Source organism: Capsicum annuum, chromosome 3 (genome assembly GCF_002878395.1).
Source record: "Capsicum annuum cultivar UCD-10X-F1 chromosome 3, UCD10Xv1.1, whole genome shotgun sequence".
NCBI lineage: Eukaryota > Viridiplantae > Streptophyta > Magnoliopsida > Solanales > Solanaceae > Capsicum > Capsicum annuum.
In genome coordinates, this window is record NC_061113.1 from 12734529 (window position 1) to 12752773 (window position 18245).

The window sequence follows — 18245 nt, forward strand, 5'->3', positions numbered from 1 at the left end:
TACTGGTACGCAGAGCAATCCAAAATAATGTGTTTACATATATATATATATAACATACATGAGAGCAAGTCTGAAATATCATGCATGAAATAGTTAAAACACATGGGTAGTTTCAGGGATCTTAAAATGATTTTTGATAATGCAGTTCTAATCTTTGTATTACTTCTGAGTTAGGTGGTACACCCTACAATTCTATAACCCCACGTGCTACATAGAGTCCATACTTAACTCAGCGAACAAGCCCCCAACCCAAGTTTGCTGCAAGAGTTGGAGTTTCAAATTCTGATACGCCAGAGGGTACTAGGCCAGCGTACAATCCCTCTAGGGGACATAATAATCCCGTATTGGCAAAACATGATTTTGGGCCATGAGTTTTCTGAACTCTTGCCTTTTTCATGTAACCACCTAACATCTCTTTATGCCCATTTTTAGCCTTTTCTGAACTTGTATCATTCTAAGTTCAAAATATGAAAATCTGAAAAAAAAAATCCATATTTTATTCTATTTTGTATTATTACAGCATTATCTGAATTTGGTATTGTCATACCAAGAATTACAAGTCATATCTCTAAGACATAAAATATAATTTTATAGTCTTTTCATTCAAAACATTAAGTTTGGACCACCATATCATTCAAACAGTTCAAGAGAATCCATATTTTAATCATATGCCAAACAACGCAAAGAATCTCTCTTTTCAACATTTCAACAAATATGTGGTGGTCATGTATTTTTGACAAACCATACAATTCTTTCATTATAAATCTTCAACATTTATCAACATGCAAAAAACCCCTCTCTTCAATTCAAAACCATAAACAAGTCTTAACAATCATAAGGCATTTGTAACATACTTTACAGAAATACATTCAAATAAAATCAAGACTTACAAAAACAAGAAATCTTTAAATGAGAGAGGGATTTCCAATAATATATGCTCTCAATTCAACATCCAAACTCAATTTCATATATAAATATATAAAATTACAAATCAATTTGGGGGAAAGGCCTCAAGACCAAAATAATAATATCATTAAAGAATTCATAATGCAAGATTGTAAATATAATTCCAAAACCCATTACAGATCCATGATTTTTTCTACATTCAAGACATCATTAAAAATATTTTCACCATGCCCATGTAATTTAGAAAACCCCCACATACCTTAGATTACTTAGTTCAAAGAATAGGATCCGAATCTTGATCTGATTCTTCGAAATCTTGAACTTAGGGGATGGATCTTGATCTTGGGGAGGGGAGTTAGGGTCTTGTTATTGAGATATTTTGCTATAGAATGAGGTATTTTGGCATTTGAATGGCTAAATCCCGTGTGTTTGTATGAGATAAAAGACCAAAATACCCCTTAAGAAACATAAAAGGTCGCAGAAATTTCTGCCAGTTGACAGGTTGGTATACTGAACTAAAATGGGCATAATATTTTAATCCGATGTTGGATTTGGACGAAATAAGTTGCGTTGGAAAGAATACTCAAATAAATTTCATTTTATATTTAGAATGACTCCTATTTAGTTATATACAGAAATTTATGATCGATTGAAGTTGACCCTAAAATTGTGGCCTGAAATGCACCCCATCTGCGCCTAAGATGCTGGAGCAGGTGAAAGGCATCTCAAACTAGTTTGTTATGCCCCTGAAATGCGTCCAAGATGCTAGAGCATATGAAAAGCATACTAAACTAGTGTGTTATTACCCTGAAATGTGCCCAAGATGCTGGAGCAGCTGGAAGGCATTTTAGACCAGTTCGGATGGAAAATACTCCACTTTGCAAAGCCATAACTCTTAGATCGGGTATCAGATTTAGGCGAAATTGGTAACCTTGGAAAGATAATTTGAAGAACTTTCATTCTATATATAGTAGGCCTTCTTATTCGTTGTATACAAGAAGTTATGGTTGACGAAATTTGACCCAAGTTGGAGTGTCCATTAAAACTTAATCGATGGAATTGTTTTCAATTTGTCTTAAAGTTAGGGGATTCTTGTTACCTCAATTCATATTCAAAGGTACTAACACACTATTTGATTGATCTCCATACATGTATTAATAAGGAATCACTTAGTTTGGGTCTATACGCATAGGAGTGATGGTCTATATTCTAGCCCAAAAGTATAGGGTGTTACAGGATTATGGATGAGGCACATGGTGTGCGATATTCTATTTATCCTGGTGCTACCAAGATGTACCATGACTTACAGGAAATCTATTGGTGGAATGGTATGAAGAAAGATATAGCTGAGTTTATAACAAAGTGTGCAACTTGTCAGCAAGTTAAGGTAGAGCACCAAAGACTTGGTGGTATGTTGCAAGAGTTTGGTATCTCCACTTAGAAGTGGGAAGAGGTGAATATAGATTTAGTGACTAGGTTATCCCAATCACGTCGACATCATGATTCAGTTTGGTTTATTATGGATAGATTAACTAAGTCAACACATTTCTTGCCAGTACACACGTCCTATACAACTGAATATTATGCTAAGTTGTATATCTGAGAGTTAGTCAGACTGCATAGAGTTCCCTTGTCTATTATCTCATATAGGGGTACTCAGTTTACTTCCCAGTTCTGAAAATCTTTTCAGAAGGATCTTGGTCCCCAGGTTTATCTCAGTTAGCCTTTTATCTACAGACAGATAGTCAAGCAGAGAGGGCCATCCAAATTCTAGAAGATATGTTGAGGGCATGTGCTCTTGATTTCAAGGGTAGTTGGGCTGAGCATTTGCTATTGATTGAGTTTGCTTATAATAACAGCTATCATTCTAGCATTTAGATGGCCCCGTTTGAGGCTCTTTATAGGAGAAGATATAGATCACCCTTAGGTTGGTTTGAAGTGGGTGAGCCGCTTTGCTTGGGCCTGATGCGGTGTTTGAAGATATAGAGAAATTTAAGTTGATTAGAGAAACATTGAAGACAGCCCAGAGTCATCAGAAATCCTATGTAGATGTGAGGAAAAGGGACCTCGAGATTAAGGTTGGTGATTTAGTGTATTTGAAGATTTCACCCATGAAAGGGGCGAAGAGATTTGGAAAAATGGGGAAGCTTAGTCCCCGGTATATTGGTCCCTATATAATTCTAAGTCGTGTTGGGAAAGTAGCTTATCAGCTTAAGTTACCCACAAACTTTTCAGCCGGCTTTCCTGTCTTTCGCGTCTCTATGCTTAAGAAGGGCATCATTGACTCCACTATCATAATTCCTTTAGAGAGTTTAGATATTCAGAAAAGTCTTTCATACGAAGAGATTCCAGTTGAGATTTTAGATCATCAAATCCGTAGACTAAGGAACAAAGAAGCTCCCTGGGTCAAAGTTCTATGGCGGAATCAGTCAGTTGAGGGTGCCACTTGGGAAGTAGAAGCAGATATACGAGCCAAGTACCCTCACCTCTTCTCCGCAAACTCAGATCCAGCCGAAGGTAACACTTTTCCTTAATTTAGTTCTTTTCTAATCAGATATTTAGCTATATAGTTGTCCTCATGTAAGTTCATGCACTCACAGATTTACTCAAAAGCTCAAAATAATCTAGATTCAGTTATTCAATTTGTTTCAGTGTGCATGCTATCATATGTTCTCAGATTCCTCTGTATTCTTAGACTAACTAGAAATATTCAAGGACGAATGTTCCCAAGAGGGATATATTGTAAGACCCCGCAAAAATCCTCATCGTCTAAGTCCTTTAAAGAATGCCCAGAAGAGGTCCTAGACTTAGAAAATTTGTCTAAGTGTTGGGACTTAGTCATTTATTAAGCCTTCGAACTTTGAGAATTTTATTTTCAACCTTCTAGACCTCCGATAGTTGATTTTTTGTTGATTCATCATCAGGGGAGTCAATAGTACATCTCGAGTGAGTTTTGGAATTTTTAGACGAGCATAAAGGCATGTTTGGTATGTCAAAATAGTAGCTCGAGGCGATTAGCCCACGGCGCATCACCCAGTCTGGTACCTAGGGTCACTGTGATGGGCAGGGCAGTGCCTCACCCAGTCCGGCTGACTAGATCCCGCAGCGCCCTGACAATTCCATCTGGTGAAATTTTTGCATTCCAACTCTGTGTCATTAAGGGCAAAAAGGTTATTTTCCACCATCTATTAGCCGTAAAACACGAGATTCAACCCTCTATAGCCAACATATTGTCAATTTATCTCAAATTCTCTCAAGAACAAACCTTAGGGTTTCAATCCAAGATTCAAAAACCCCAAGGTTTCCACCATTATTTTTCCAAATTGGTTCAAGATTTAAGATTCCCAATCCAAGGCTTTCAAGAATCTTCATTCAAGAGTACAAATAGAGTCTCAAAAGCAAGTTGTTCATCTAAGTTCATCATCTAAGGTATGTGGGGTTTGAACAAGGATAAATCTTTTATCCTTGTACCCAAAACCTATTTTAATTATTAAAGTTATATGATTTTTATGGTTTTCCCATGAATTTAAAGCTAGAGATTATACCCATTATTGTTATATGCAAGCTTATTATATTTTCGATGTTTTAGAAGTTGAATTACATAGGTATGTTCATATTATTATGCTTATTGCTGAAATTTCTTGATTTTAAGATGATTTATGAATGTTTACTTTACCAAGTATGAATTTTGAGATGTTTTAACATGAGATTGATGCTTGGGTCATTAGACCCCAATTAAAGATTGTTGTTTCAATATTATTTGTGCTATAAGCACCCCATGATTCAATTATTTTCAGATTTTAGATAAAGATTTGACCTTTTGGTCTTAGAATAGATTTGAAATTCACTTCACATATTCAAATTACAAATTTATAGTTGGTTTTCATTATAAACCATTAGATTACTTTTAAAGTGGATTTTTCTTGAGACTTTGAGCATGAGATTGGGAGTAGTATTTAGAACTGAGATGGGTACGTTACTACGGTTTCATATCCCAAAACTACATGCCAAAGTAGGATTTAGATTATTCCCACTTCAACGTGGATGACTAAGATTGTGATCATTAAGATTAGATTGTTCTCTTTCGATGGCAAGGGAAGAACAACCCTAACCTTATGGGGGGCAGTCATAGACTCCATGGATTCTCACATGATGTATGTCGGTTATAAGAACCTCCCAAATAGATGTCCCCCACTTTTAAAAAAGTTAACTGATTTAAAGTCTTGAGATAAAATATTTACTATGCAGAATAAGTTTCAGACTTCTTTTAGTTTATATGATTTGAGAAAGAGAATAAAATACAGATTTTAGAACTAAGTGTAATGATTCACAAGATTTGTACTACATGCTTTAGTATTCATGATTTATGATATCTAGATTTCAGATTACTCAAGATATATAAGTCATTTACATTTAGCATGCATGATTTTATAAACTGTGATGATATTGTTTACTTATTGCATGCACCCCATATACTCAGTACATCCTCAAAGTACTGATCCACATATACGTCTATGTGCCATATTGTCTCATAATGTAGGTTCAGGTGCTCAGTCTCAGCAACAACAATGCCCTTTTGAGTATCTCATCTACATCCCTACAATTGGTGAGTCCTCATAGTTTGGGGACTTTGCTATTCATGTTTTAGTTTATTTATAGATGTTTTAGTATTCATCTCAGATAGTTGAGTCAGTTGGGGCCTGTCCCAGTGACTAACCTAGATTCAGTTAGTAGAGGCTTGTCGGACTACTAGATTCAGTCTTAGATTTCAGTTATCATATTCAGACCATTCAGTTTTTATTTATCAGATTGTTGAGATTAGCATTTTCCAGATATGTTCAAATAGTTTTTCTGCATTTATGATGATATTACATTTATGTTTTTCCCCAATTTGAGATTCAGATTTAGTAGAAAGCATCTAGGGTTAGCTCAGGACTACTTGTAGTTTGGAGCACTGTGTGGCATCCCGGGAACTAGATTTTGGGGCATTACAGTAACACCCCATAGCATTCTTGACTCAATACCACTCTTGGATGCATATATAGAGAGTTGACAACTTGAAAATTTTTCTAATTGTTAAAAGACTTAGTCATATTTATGAGCTCTTAACTTTCATGATTTTCAAAATGATCTTCCTGACCCTGAAACGTAGATTTTTGAGTTGATTCATGATCAGGGGTGTAAAGGGGGTTTCTCAGGAAAGTTTTGAATTTTTCAGACGAAGTTTGAGGCATTTTTGGATGATCAAAATAGTGGGCCAACACGATGTCGATGCATCGCACCAGTAATCATGTCGGTAGGGACAGATGCGGTGCATCGCTTAACGTGTTAGGTGCCTAATTCATCTTATTGATTTCTGGGTCCAGTAGGGTAATTCAATCTTTTTACCTCATTTTATCTTTATATGTGCACCAATGCTTTCTCACTGTGCTCTATCCGAAGAATTCATGTGGTATGTTGTTTCTTCCGAATGACTCTCTAGTTATGATACAGACACTTGATATATGGAGCACTTCATGTCTATTTTATTATGTCTTCATTTCGTGTACCTCCTTGAGTAGCGCATTAAGTATAAGTCATGGTCTAATAGTGTTACTTCCATTCATGAAGTTTATTCTCGGGTCCCTTAATCACCCTCCATATAATAGTATGATGGTAATTATGGAAGTATGGTGATGTGATAGGTAGAGGAGTAGATGTCTTGAAGGTGAAAATTTGATGTGAATTCTTGAGCTAAGGTTATAGGTGAAAGGGAAAAGAAGAATATGAACTTTTGTTGTGTGAAATAGCTAAGAAGGAGGATGTGGAGAAAATATTTGTGAGAGTGATTGAAATTGTTGATCTTAGTTGGGAGATCCATGTTTTGGGTGTAGTAATGATTAGGCTTGAATGTTGTGGTTGCTGAAAACATAAACCTATGTGCTATGTGGTTAGTTCTCTCTAAATTAAATCTTGAGTGTGTTTGATGGTGGTGATAAGATGAAGAAGTTTTTTCTTAAAGGGATGTAAAGTAAAGGTCCCCGTAGTTCAAGTTAGCAATTTTAACTCTGAGTTAGCTATTAACATAGCAGTACTAAATAATGACACTCAAACTCTTGTGGTTATATATGTGACAGGAGAATTGTAAGATGAAAAGGACAAAATATTTTATTTAATATTGCGGCATAGATGAGTGGTGCCTTTAAGCTAAGTTTATTTGTTGTATCACAAGAGGTGGAGAATGCTTCTATCCTGATCTTCCACGAAATATTAGTTTATGATTAGTACCAATATAAATCAGGTCTATGATCATCAAATAAACCCTGCCTTATGTTGTAATGATTAGGACTCATAGAACCCAAGTGCAAAATTATCGCTATGTAAAGTCTCATTAACCCATGTTTCAAGCTTACATATTTCACACAGGGTTATCATGAAGCTCGTTTGATGCCTTTGTATATTTTCTTGAGGAAACATGTTCAATGCGATATTACATTCTTTATTTTGCACTTTTAGAGGTTCAAAAAGTCCCTACCCATCATTCGGGGATGAATGATCCCAAGGGGGAGATAATGTAACACCCCGCATTTTTGAGCTAGAAAGAGAACCATCTTTCCTACATATGTAAGCTCTTATTTCATGGTTTATATTTGAATTAATGTGTCATGATCCCTTTTCTAGTGTATGAAGTGATTATGAGGTGAAAAGTGTTCATAAAAAATCACTTGAAGCAAAGTTGAGCTAAGAGTCATTCATTCTAAACTTTGATATTCGATTCTACAAGGATCTAATTTAAACATATATAACATTCGATACTTATAGAAAAGACCTCCAAATTGTAGATAATTGAATTAGCTTTCCAACGATATCAATTTTTCCTAAAACTGATAACCGAGCAAAAAGTTATGGCATTTTTCGTGTGAGGCAGTAAGCCGACGCGATCTTGATGCATCGCATCGATTGTGCCCTAACACAAAATCTGACGCGAATTTAAAGATATTTTATGCATTATTTCAGTTCCTAATGTCTCTACGAGCATTTTGGTCACTTACCCTTACCCAAAATCCGTCTATAATATAGAATTTCAGCCCTAAGAAGCCAAAATTGCCTATTATTCACTCTTCCTATCAAAATCAAAACCCTAAATCCTTCCTCAAAGATCAAGAACTCATATCTAGGATCAAGAATTCCAAGAAAACTGATTAAGATTCGGATTCAATTCTTCTTACTACGAAATCTAAGGTACGTGGGGTTTTCCTAAAGCTACATGGGCATAAGGAAATTGTTTCATAAATTCTAAACATTGTGAAATCATGCTTGAAGGGGTTTTGGAATTTACATTATCGTTTTGATTTATGAAATCTTTAGTGTTAAAATAGATTTGGTCTTGAGGCCTTTTCCCCAACTTTAATTTTTAACCATATTTAAGTGTATATATATACATATGCATGCACTTGATGACTTTAAATGTTGAATTGAGAGCATCAATTATCAAAAATCCCTCTCTTGTTTAAAGATTTCTTATTTTCGTGAGTCATGATGTATTTGAATGTATTTTGTAAAGTATGCTACAAATGCCTTTATGGCTGTTAAGAATTTGATTATGATTTTGCATGTGAAGAGGGGTTATTATAGTTGGTGTTAATGGCTAAAGATGTTTATTAAGAATCTTGTATGTTTTTTTCATAAATTTCATGGCCACCACATGTTTGTTGAAAAGCTGAAAACAATGACTTTTACAGAATTTGACAAATGATTTGAAGTACGAATCTTCTTGAATGGTTTGAAGTATGGTGGCCCAAACTTTATGTGTTGAAAGAGAAAAATATAAATGATATTTTATGGCTTAGAAATATGACTAGCAAGTCTTGGTGTGATGACACCAACACAGATAATACCATGGTAATTCGGATCAAAACAGAGTGCATGTTTTCAATCAGATTTTCGGATTTTGAAACTTAGAACGATGCATGATTAGAAAGGGTTAAAAATGGGCATAAAGAGATGTTAGGTGGCTACCCGAAGAAGGACTGAGTTCAGAGAACTCATCGCCTGAAACCGTGTTTTGCCGATATAGATTATTATGTCCCTAAGATGGATTATACGCTGGCCTAGTGCCCTGTGGCGTATCAGAATAGAAACTCCAACCCTTGCAGCAAATTTGGGTTGGGGGCTTGCCTATCGAGTCAATAGCGGACTCCATACTGCCCGTGCGATTGTAGACTTGTAGGGCCACCTAACTCAGAAGTAATACAAAGATTAGAACTGTAGTGAGAAGAATGTTTTATGATTATCAAAGATTTGCCCATGTATTTTAAACTATATCATGCATGATGTTTCATGACTTGCTCTCACCTATTTTTATATATATAAAGATATTATTTTAGATTGCTCTGCGTACCAGTATATCTGTATTGACCCCCTATATTTTAGGATCCGAGGCACAGTTCCGCGGTCCCATACAATAGTAGATCCATGTGTCTCAGAAGTTGCAGTTGGTGAGCCTTCTCTTTTTCGGAAGGCCTGATTTTTAGATTTCAGTGTTTCTTTCTTTTTATGGTCTACTGGGGTCTTGTCCCAGATTTGTCTCAGACGTATGATGGATAATGTAATGTTAGAGATTTTGCAGATGGTTGTCACATGTTTAGAACATTCAAAATTTCCTTTTTTTTTTAATTGTTAAAGTTTATGAGATTGACCATGGTTCCGTCATGTATTTTTTTCCTCAAATATTTCTTATACTATATGAATATTGTGCATGATTACCAGATTTAGAAGAGTGCCCAGGCCTTCATGGTTCGGGATGCTCGTTATGGCTAGGGCCCTGGCTCGGGTCGTGACAAATAAAGAGTCCTTTCCTTTTGATTATAGATTCAATAAGGTAACTTGGAACACCACAACTCAATTCGAAGTGGTGACTTTGTTAATAAACTAATCTCTATTCAATATCGTCACTTTAATTGGAAAAACCTTTGATTTTGACATCCTCAGACGAAAAAGGGGTGTGACCTCGGGTTTAATAACAACATCATGCGTGCAGAAATTACAACAGGTCAACCACCTACCAAGAACATCTACATTCCTAGAATTCAACTTTCACCTCCTGATAATGAAGTATATCCTTTCAAATTTGTCCGCAAATAATTTTCAATAAGTCTATGTTTTGCAACGACCTTAAATAAAGCACAGGGAAAAACAATTCTGAATGTTGGACTATATTTGCCATGACATATATTCTCATATGGCCAGCTATATGTTGCACTATCAAGAGAGATTTTCATGTCAACAGCTAGACTGTTGAGTATGACAGAGCAATAGTAACACCCCACATTTTTGAGCTAGAAATCAAACCATCGTTCTTACATGTGTAAACTATAATCCCATGATTTACTTTTGAATTCACATTTCATGATCTTTATCCTTATGTGGGAAGTGTTTTATAAGTGAAAGATGTTCATAGGAATCATGTAACACCCCATAGTCGTAACACTCTTTTGATGCGTCAAAAATGACCTTTAGGACCACGTAGTACAGTAGATCATGTGTTGACGTTGTGAGAGGTGTTGGGGATATTTTGGGACCTCAAAACTAAGTAGGCATCGCAAAGTAGGGCTTAGGCAATTACTAAGCATCGCATTATCATCGCCTACCTTCACTAGAAAGGTTTGGCGATGGCTTAGGCACCGCCAACCTTGGGTTTGGCCATGGGCTAGGTGCTGCCAACCTTAGGTTTGGCCATGGGCTAGGCGCCGCCTACCCTATATTTTGCAGTGCAATGGATTCGTATTTTAGCTAATTCAAGGGAAACAAAGTCTTTTTGCATCCTATAACCGTCCCTAAACATACTTACATGAAATCAAAGTTCCTAAATATGTTTTAACTCTCTCAAACCCCTAGTTCATCTTAGAAAACACAAAAAGAGAAAAACAACTTTGGGTTTGCTCATTCAAGCTTAAAGGTGCTCATTAAAGCTTAAAGGTTCAATCTTTTCACGATTTCTTCGTCATTAAGGTATGTGGGAATACCCTAAACTCCATGGGCATAAGATTTTTTTGTTTTATCAAGTTTAAAGATCCCTAATCATGTTTATAAAGAAAGGTTTTGATATTTCTTCTAAAAGCTTGTATCATGGAATCGTATTGATGAAAGCATATGTTTATCTTGAACTATTGTTTTCACAAAATTTAAATATAACTATGTATATATGTTTTCATTTGTAATGAAAAGTTTGATTGAGAGCATGAATGATAAAAACTACCTCTCCCATTATGATGTTATCGATTTCAAGTGTTACGGATTTTTAAAGACATGAATTTTCTTAAATAAAAACTAGAGGATGAATACTTTTCTAATGATCATGGATTGATACTATTCATGACATGTTGAGAGCGTGTTTTAGCATGGTAAATGTTCATAGTGTCAAATTAACAATTTCTATGGATTTTGAGTAATGCAAACATGATATCGCCACCTTACAATTGTACTATTGAGACGAGAGTGTTTTTGATATAAACTCAAATGAAAATCTATTACATTACTCTCTCTCACTTGATGTTTAAAAACTTTGAGTGGCCATTAACATGAGGATAAGTGAAAAAGGACTACAGATATGTTATAATGTGATTTTGAATGACTTGCAAGTCAGGGTATGATGATATCCGGTAATGACATGCCCTTAATAAGATAAGTGTTGAATGTTTTGAAAGTATGAAGCATGATTTTGAAGAACTAAAAGTTCGGCTTAAGAGCTCTAGTTGGTTACCTGCAGAAGGCGTTTGAGTGTAAGGGCTCATCTCGGAAACCGTAGTTGCCGATGCGGGAGTTATGATATACTATCCTACATGGGAGGATAATTAGGACATCTCACATGGGGGAATTCCTGCGATGTGCTCACATGGGGATATCACCAATCTTTATGAACTCTAATACTGGCGACCAACTTGGATTGGGGGTTTGTCCGTCGAGTCAAGGGAGGATTCCACATAACCCGTGGAATTATTGTAACACCCTGTACTTTCAGGCTAGAATCTAAACCATCGTTCCTATGTGTATAGACCCGAACTAGATTATTCCTTGTTAATGTATGGGTGGTGATAACTCCTATAGTGTGGAAAAATCTTTGACTATGAATTGAGGTCACAAGAATCCTCTAACTCTAAGACTAGTTGAAAACAATTCCATTGATTATGTTTTTGTGGACACTTCAACTTGGGTCAACTTTCGTCAGCCATAACTTTGTGTATATAACGAACTGGTTGGTCTGCTATATATCAAATGAAAGGTATTTGAGTATTCTTTCCAACGCAACCAATTTCATCCAAATCCAGCATCGGAGTAAAAAATTTATGCTCATTTTACTTCAGCATGTCATCCTGTCAACTGGCAGAAATTTCTGTGACTTTTTTTATTAGGGGTATTCTGGTCTTTTCTTCACCCTAGAACCTACCCCTCATGAATATAAATCTACCCTAAGCATTATAATATATATTATAATAGTTTTTCACATCCCAAATCCTCTCCACTCTCAAGAACAAGATGGAAGCTAGGTTTCCTTCAAGATCAAAAATCAATTCTTAAACAAATCAAGATCCGTGTTCAACTCTTTAATATAAGTATTCTAAGGTGCGTGGGTTTTTTCTAAACTACATGGGCATGGTCAAAACGTTTTTAATGATGTTTTGAATGTTGAGAAATCATGACTTGACAAAGGGGTTTTGAAATTTCATTTACAAATTGTGTATTATAAATCCTTTTAGATCTATTGTTTTAGTGTTGGGGTCTTCCCCTAAAGTTGATTTATAATTATGTATGAGTATATATATATATATATATATGAACATGTTTGATGAGTTTGAATGATTGAATTGAGAGCAAGAACTACTAAAAATCCCTCTTATGTTTACAAGCTCCTAGTTTTGTAAGTGATGACTTATTCGAAGTGCATTGTTGAAAATATGATATAAATGTTTTGGCTATGGTTTATGACTTGGATCATGATTTTGAATTGATGAGATGACATTTAACTTAGTTTTGAAGGTTAAAGAGGTTTATTAAAAAGAGTGCATGTTTTATCACAAATTTGATGACCACCACGTGTTTGTTGAAATGCTTGAAAGAATGAACTTTACATAGTTTGCTGAATGTTTGAAGTATGAAATCTTCTTGAATTAATTCAAAGTATGGTGGTCTAAACTTTATGTTTTGAAAGAAGAGATTGTATATGCTATTTGTATGGCTCAGTAATATGACTTGCAAGTCGTGGGTGTGACGACACCAAAACAGATAAGGCCATAACAGAATTAGAACAGAACAGAAGTCGAATTTCGATTAGATTTTCACAAAAAGAGTTTTGAAAGATGCATGATCAGAAAAGGTTAAAATGGGCTTAAAGAGAGTTAGATGGGTACCCAAAGAAAGTACGAGTTGAAAGACTCTATACTAGAAACTGTGATTTGCCGACACGGGGTTATGGTACCATGCTTTGTGATCTTGTTTACCTTGATTCATGTCATCCCAAATTGAGACTATGGTTAGGAGCCCTGCTTTATGATCTTGTGTACTACCATGACATGTTGACTTGATTGGGGATTATGACACCCTGCTTTGTGATCTTGCGTGTCCCCCCCCCCTCCCCCCACCTTGCTGACACCCTAATCCTTCCAGTAAACATGGATTGGGGGCTTGGCCGCCGAGTCAAGGACGGATTCCATATAGCCCATGGGATTGTAGAAATGTAGGGTGTACCATCTAGCTCAGAAGTAATACAAAGATCAGAATTAAATTGAGAAACTTGCTTTAAGATTATTTGAAACTACCCATGTGCTTTAAATTATGTCATGCATATTGTTTTACAAATTGCTCTCACTTATGTTGTATAATATTAATTATTTTGGATTGTACTGCGCACCAGTACTTTGTACTGACCCCTACATTTCAGGGTCTGAGGTTCAGTCCAAAGTTTTTGCTAAACCGTAGAATCTGTCAGACAGAAGTGAGCAGTTGGTGAGCCTTCTTTATTTTGGAAGGCCTTGTCTTTAGAACATTATTATGTTATTTTGGTATTGGGCCCAATGGGGGCCTTGTCCCAGTTTTGTTCTAGGCTTATGATTGATCTTGTAATGTTAGAGATTTTGTGGACCTGTGTCAGATATTGTTAGATGTTTATGGGTTTCATTCTGTACTGTTCAGTTGAAGCTAGAAATGATCATGATTCCGTTATTTTCCGCATTTTCCTTATTGTATATGAATATTATGCATGATTATCAGGTATAGAAGGGTTCCCAAGCCTTCATGGTTTGGGATGCTCGTCACGGCAAGGGCCTTGGTTCGGATCGTGACAATTATAGATCTATAGGGTGTATTGACTAGCTCAAAACAATAACAAAGAGTGAGTCAGAGCAATCAAGAATTGTTTTGAAGTGTACTAAAATATGCCCATGCATTTTTACTTGCATTGCGTTCACTGTTATTATAAAATGCTCTCACCTATTTTGTATAAAAAAAGGATATTTTGGGTTGTTTCACATACCAGTATATTTTGCATTGACCCCTATATTTCAGGATTTGAGGCTCAGTCTCGGGGTCCCACTAAGCCGTAGATCGTTGACAAATATTCAGAGTTGGTGAGCCTCCCTTATTTCGGAAGGCATCTTGCTGTCATGTGATGTTTACATTTGGTTCTAGTTTATGGTCCGACCGGGGACCTTGTCCTAGTTTCAAAAAGATGTTGTTTTCTTTCAGTTAGTAGAGATTTAGCTGACAGGTGTTAGGTGCATTTGGGTCTTGTTGAAATTATATTCGTACGGTTTTGTTGAAATAATGAAATGACTATGTTTTCAGTTTGCTTCCGCATTTTTATAATTAGATGAATTATGCATATGATTACAAGTTGAGAGGGCTTTTGGGCCTTCATGGTTCGGGATTTCCATTGCGGCCATGGCCTCGGTTCGGATAGTGACAGCAACCCAAATGAATGAAAGGGACATCTACTCGCAATATCATCTATAAAGAAGTATTACACGAGAATTGTTTCATTTACATTATCATACAACATCAGTGGTTTAAATATTTTCAATTCTAGCTACACTATAAATGTTCGTCGGTATAGGTATAAACGGTATGGACTCGTATAGACAGCGGAAGACATGATAACACTCAATGATTAACATGGAAAAAGGAAAATATTTTTTAATAAATTCATTCATGTATACTTTTTCACATTTATTAAATAAATCACAATGAGATTAATTACAATAAACGTTCTAACTATAATGTTAGGCTATATACACACATTTTACCTACATTTCATAAGACTCACGTGCGACTCACGTGTCGCGACACTAGTTTATAATTTAAAGCACGTACGGAATAAAAAATTTATATAAAAATCATTTGACTCTTAAAATAGAATTTTAAAATATAAGTAAAACAAAAATAGTACATACTTTATGTTAATAGAAATGATACTTTATGTTAATAGAAATGATTCATATTCATATTTGTGCATGAAAATTTTACTTGTTTAATCACTCAAAGGATAGGTTTTCTCGTATTAAAAAGGTATATTATATAAGAGAAATAAATACGTAGATTAGATACCTATCATGAGAAAATCTGATGTAGAAACAATTTTAAGAATGGGTATTTACTATTTTTTCTATTTTTATCGTCTAGGATAATTTGGAAAAACTATTCATTCAACAATAATAGAAAAATATTTTTGTTCATATTCAAAGTACTTCTCCTATTATAAATATAGTTGTATGTTTTCTTACATTTTTAAACTATAACCTAGTGAATTCACTTATCTTTCTTTACATTAGCCAAAAAAAAAAACTTTCTTTTCTCTCAACAAAAACTCATCCTTGTAGAAATCTACCGTACATTTACCTATGAATAACTTCAAGTCAGATTCGTCTCTGCCAGTAATAGCTTCTTCAGAGCTTCCATCTGATGTAGCTTTCGAGATATTAACCCGAACATCCTTAGAAACACTAGATACCTGCAAAGTAGTAAGCAAAAGCTTCATGCAAAGTTATTGTCGTAGAACCAACAATATTTCAGGTCATTGTTTTATTTGTTTTAATTAATGTGACTGAACTTAGAATATAACTCTGAACTATATTCGTAATGATATTTCAGGTTACTTCATTCAAGGTATAGATAACTCCAGGTACATTTCGGAGTTTGTTTCAATGGACGATTGTTCAGGAAAAAATCCACTGTCACGCCTACCAGTTGAAGCCTTGAAACCAAAAGATAGATTTTTCAGCATTTACGGTAGCAACATAAAAATTGAGGCATCTTCGAAGCAAGGGATTTTGTGTTGTGTGAGATCAATAAGGTACAACAATCATAGGTACTACATTTGCAAACCTAGTACTAAAGAATGGAAAGTGTTGCCGAATCCCAAACTGAGGTATTCGACAGTCAAAGTTGCTTTAGTGGTACTTAAATCAAATCCCTTGCATTTCAAGATTATTCGTTTGTCAAAAGACCCACCATTTGGTTCTAGGTACGTCTAATTATCTACACATTGATTTTCCTTACTTTGTAGTTATTAGAACAGATTCCTTCATTAAATCTTTGTTTATATATAGGCATTTGGGACCTGGCAATTATTGTTGTGAAATCTTCGACTCTCAGACTAATGCATGGCGACAAGCAAATATGATCTCGCTTTCTGAAGATGCATCTTTCAAGCATCATTTTATACCTATTAATGCAAGTGGTTTAATTTATCTTTTGACAACTGATGATCAAGTAATAGTCCTAAACTACGATGGAGAAGAAGCGTATCCCAGATTTTATCTTCCTGAACAAGTGGCTCGAAATGAAGATTATACACTCAAAAAAATAATTTCATATGAAGGCAAGTTGGGATTTATTTGTTTGTCTCCCAGTGGAATTTTAGAGCTTTGGTGCATTGACAATAGAATAGATCACTTTTGGAGGAAGGAACAAGAAGTTGAGACTGAAAACATCAAGAGGGTGACGAATTACCCAAGTCCGATTGATTTCTACAATAGTGATGTTATTTTACTGATGGGTTTCAACGTATTTATATTTTACAAGAAACAAAATGCAAACTTGCATGTAGTTGAATTGGATAGGTTAAATTGTCCTACTGAAATATTTCCTTTTTGCTCGGATGTAGAGCCAATTAATTGGCCGTTCGAGCGCAAAAGAGAAAAACGGGGGCAGTGAATTGCCTGAAGAAATATAATGTAAAAAATAATTCTAACAAAAATTTCTTTATAGACGATATTGCGGGTATATGTTCCTTTCATTCATTTGGGTTGCTCTTCCAAACTCAGCAATCCAGTTGTTGACTCGGAAATTCCTCTGATAGTGCAACATATAGCTGGCCATGTGAGAATACATGCCGCGGAAAATATAGTCCAACATTTGGAATTATTTGTCCCTGATCTTTATTTATGGTCATTTCAAAACATAGTCTTATTGAAAATTATTTGCGAAAAATTTTGAAAGGATATAGTTCATATCTGGCGGTGAAAGTTGAATTCTAGGAGTGCAGACGTGCTTGGTTATCCTCCTTGGGAATTTCAGAAAGTCTTATTCATATGTTAGTATTATATATGCTCTGTACTTTCTACTAGGTTTGGAGTTCTAGCATCTTTGTCAAGGTTAAGGCCAATATTATATTGTGGGATGAACTCTTCAGGTATCATGATTGTTGTTTTTGTTCATTTTTCTTCTGTTAAAGTAGGTACTTCTTCTCTTATAACTTGGAATTCAAATATATAAAATTTGTTTGTGTTTGCATATACGATTACTATATTATGTCATTATTAATTATTCAATAGTCAATCCATTCAAAATATTGAAATTAGAGGTCATGCAATTTTAGTGAATGGAGTTTGTTTTGTAGTTTGTGGTGTTACAACGTCAAACTAATTATATGATTTTCTTCTTCCGTGGAAGAATTTTAAATTCAAACCAAAATCATCCTACTTTTCAATGTTTTGGCTTAAGATAAATGTATATTGTATAGTAGTCATTGCTATATTTGCATATTCCGATGAATTTAGTAATTTTGTTAGTTTATTTACATGCATTTATTAATTTTAGAGTAGGAATTCATCAATATATTCATTCCCTTAAAGGTTACATTTATCTTATTTTGCTTTAGATACTTCTTGCTAGATAGAAAGTACACCATTCCATTGTTAGAATTTCTTTTAATGAACAAAATATAAATGCTAATATCAAGATTTAAGATTGTAGCATAATGATAGAAGACAAACACGCAACACACGTTCCTGTAATGACCCTTCAGGTCATTTGCCGTGTTCTTGCTTATTTTCGCATAGAGCTCTTCCATAGCCTTCTCAAGTCAT

General features: G+C 35.1%; 1 protein-coding gene across 1 annotated transcript; it reads left to right on the forward strand.

Annotated features, from left to right (window-relative positions):
* Window positions 1–15776: 15776 nt before the first annotated feature.
* On the forward strand, window positions 15777–17091 carry LOC107865552 (F-box protein At5g49610-like). Its single transcript, XM_016711798.1, has 3 exons — window positions 15777–15948; window positions 16027–16399; window positions 16485–17091. The coding sequence occupies exons 1-3, from the start codon at window positions 15777–15779 to the stop codon at window positions 17089–17091; spliced, it is 1152 nt and encodes a 383-aa protein (XP_016567284.1).
* The last annotated feature ends 1154 nt before the right edge of the window (window positions 17092–18245 follow it).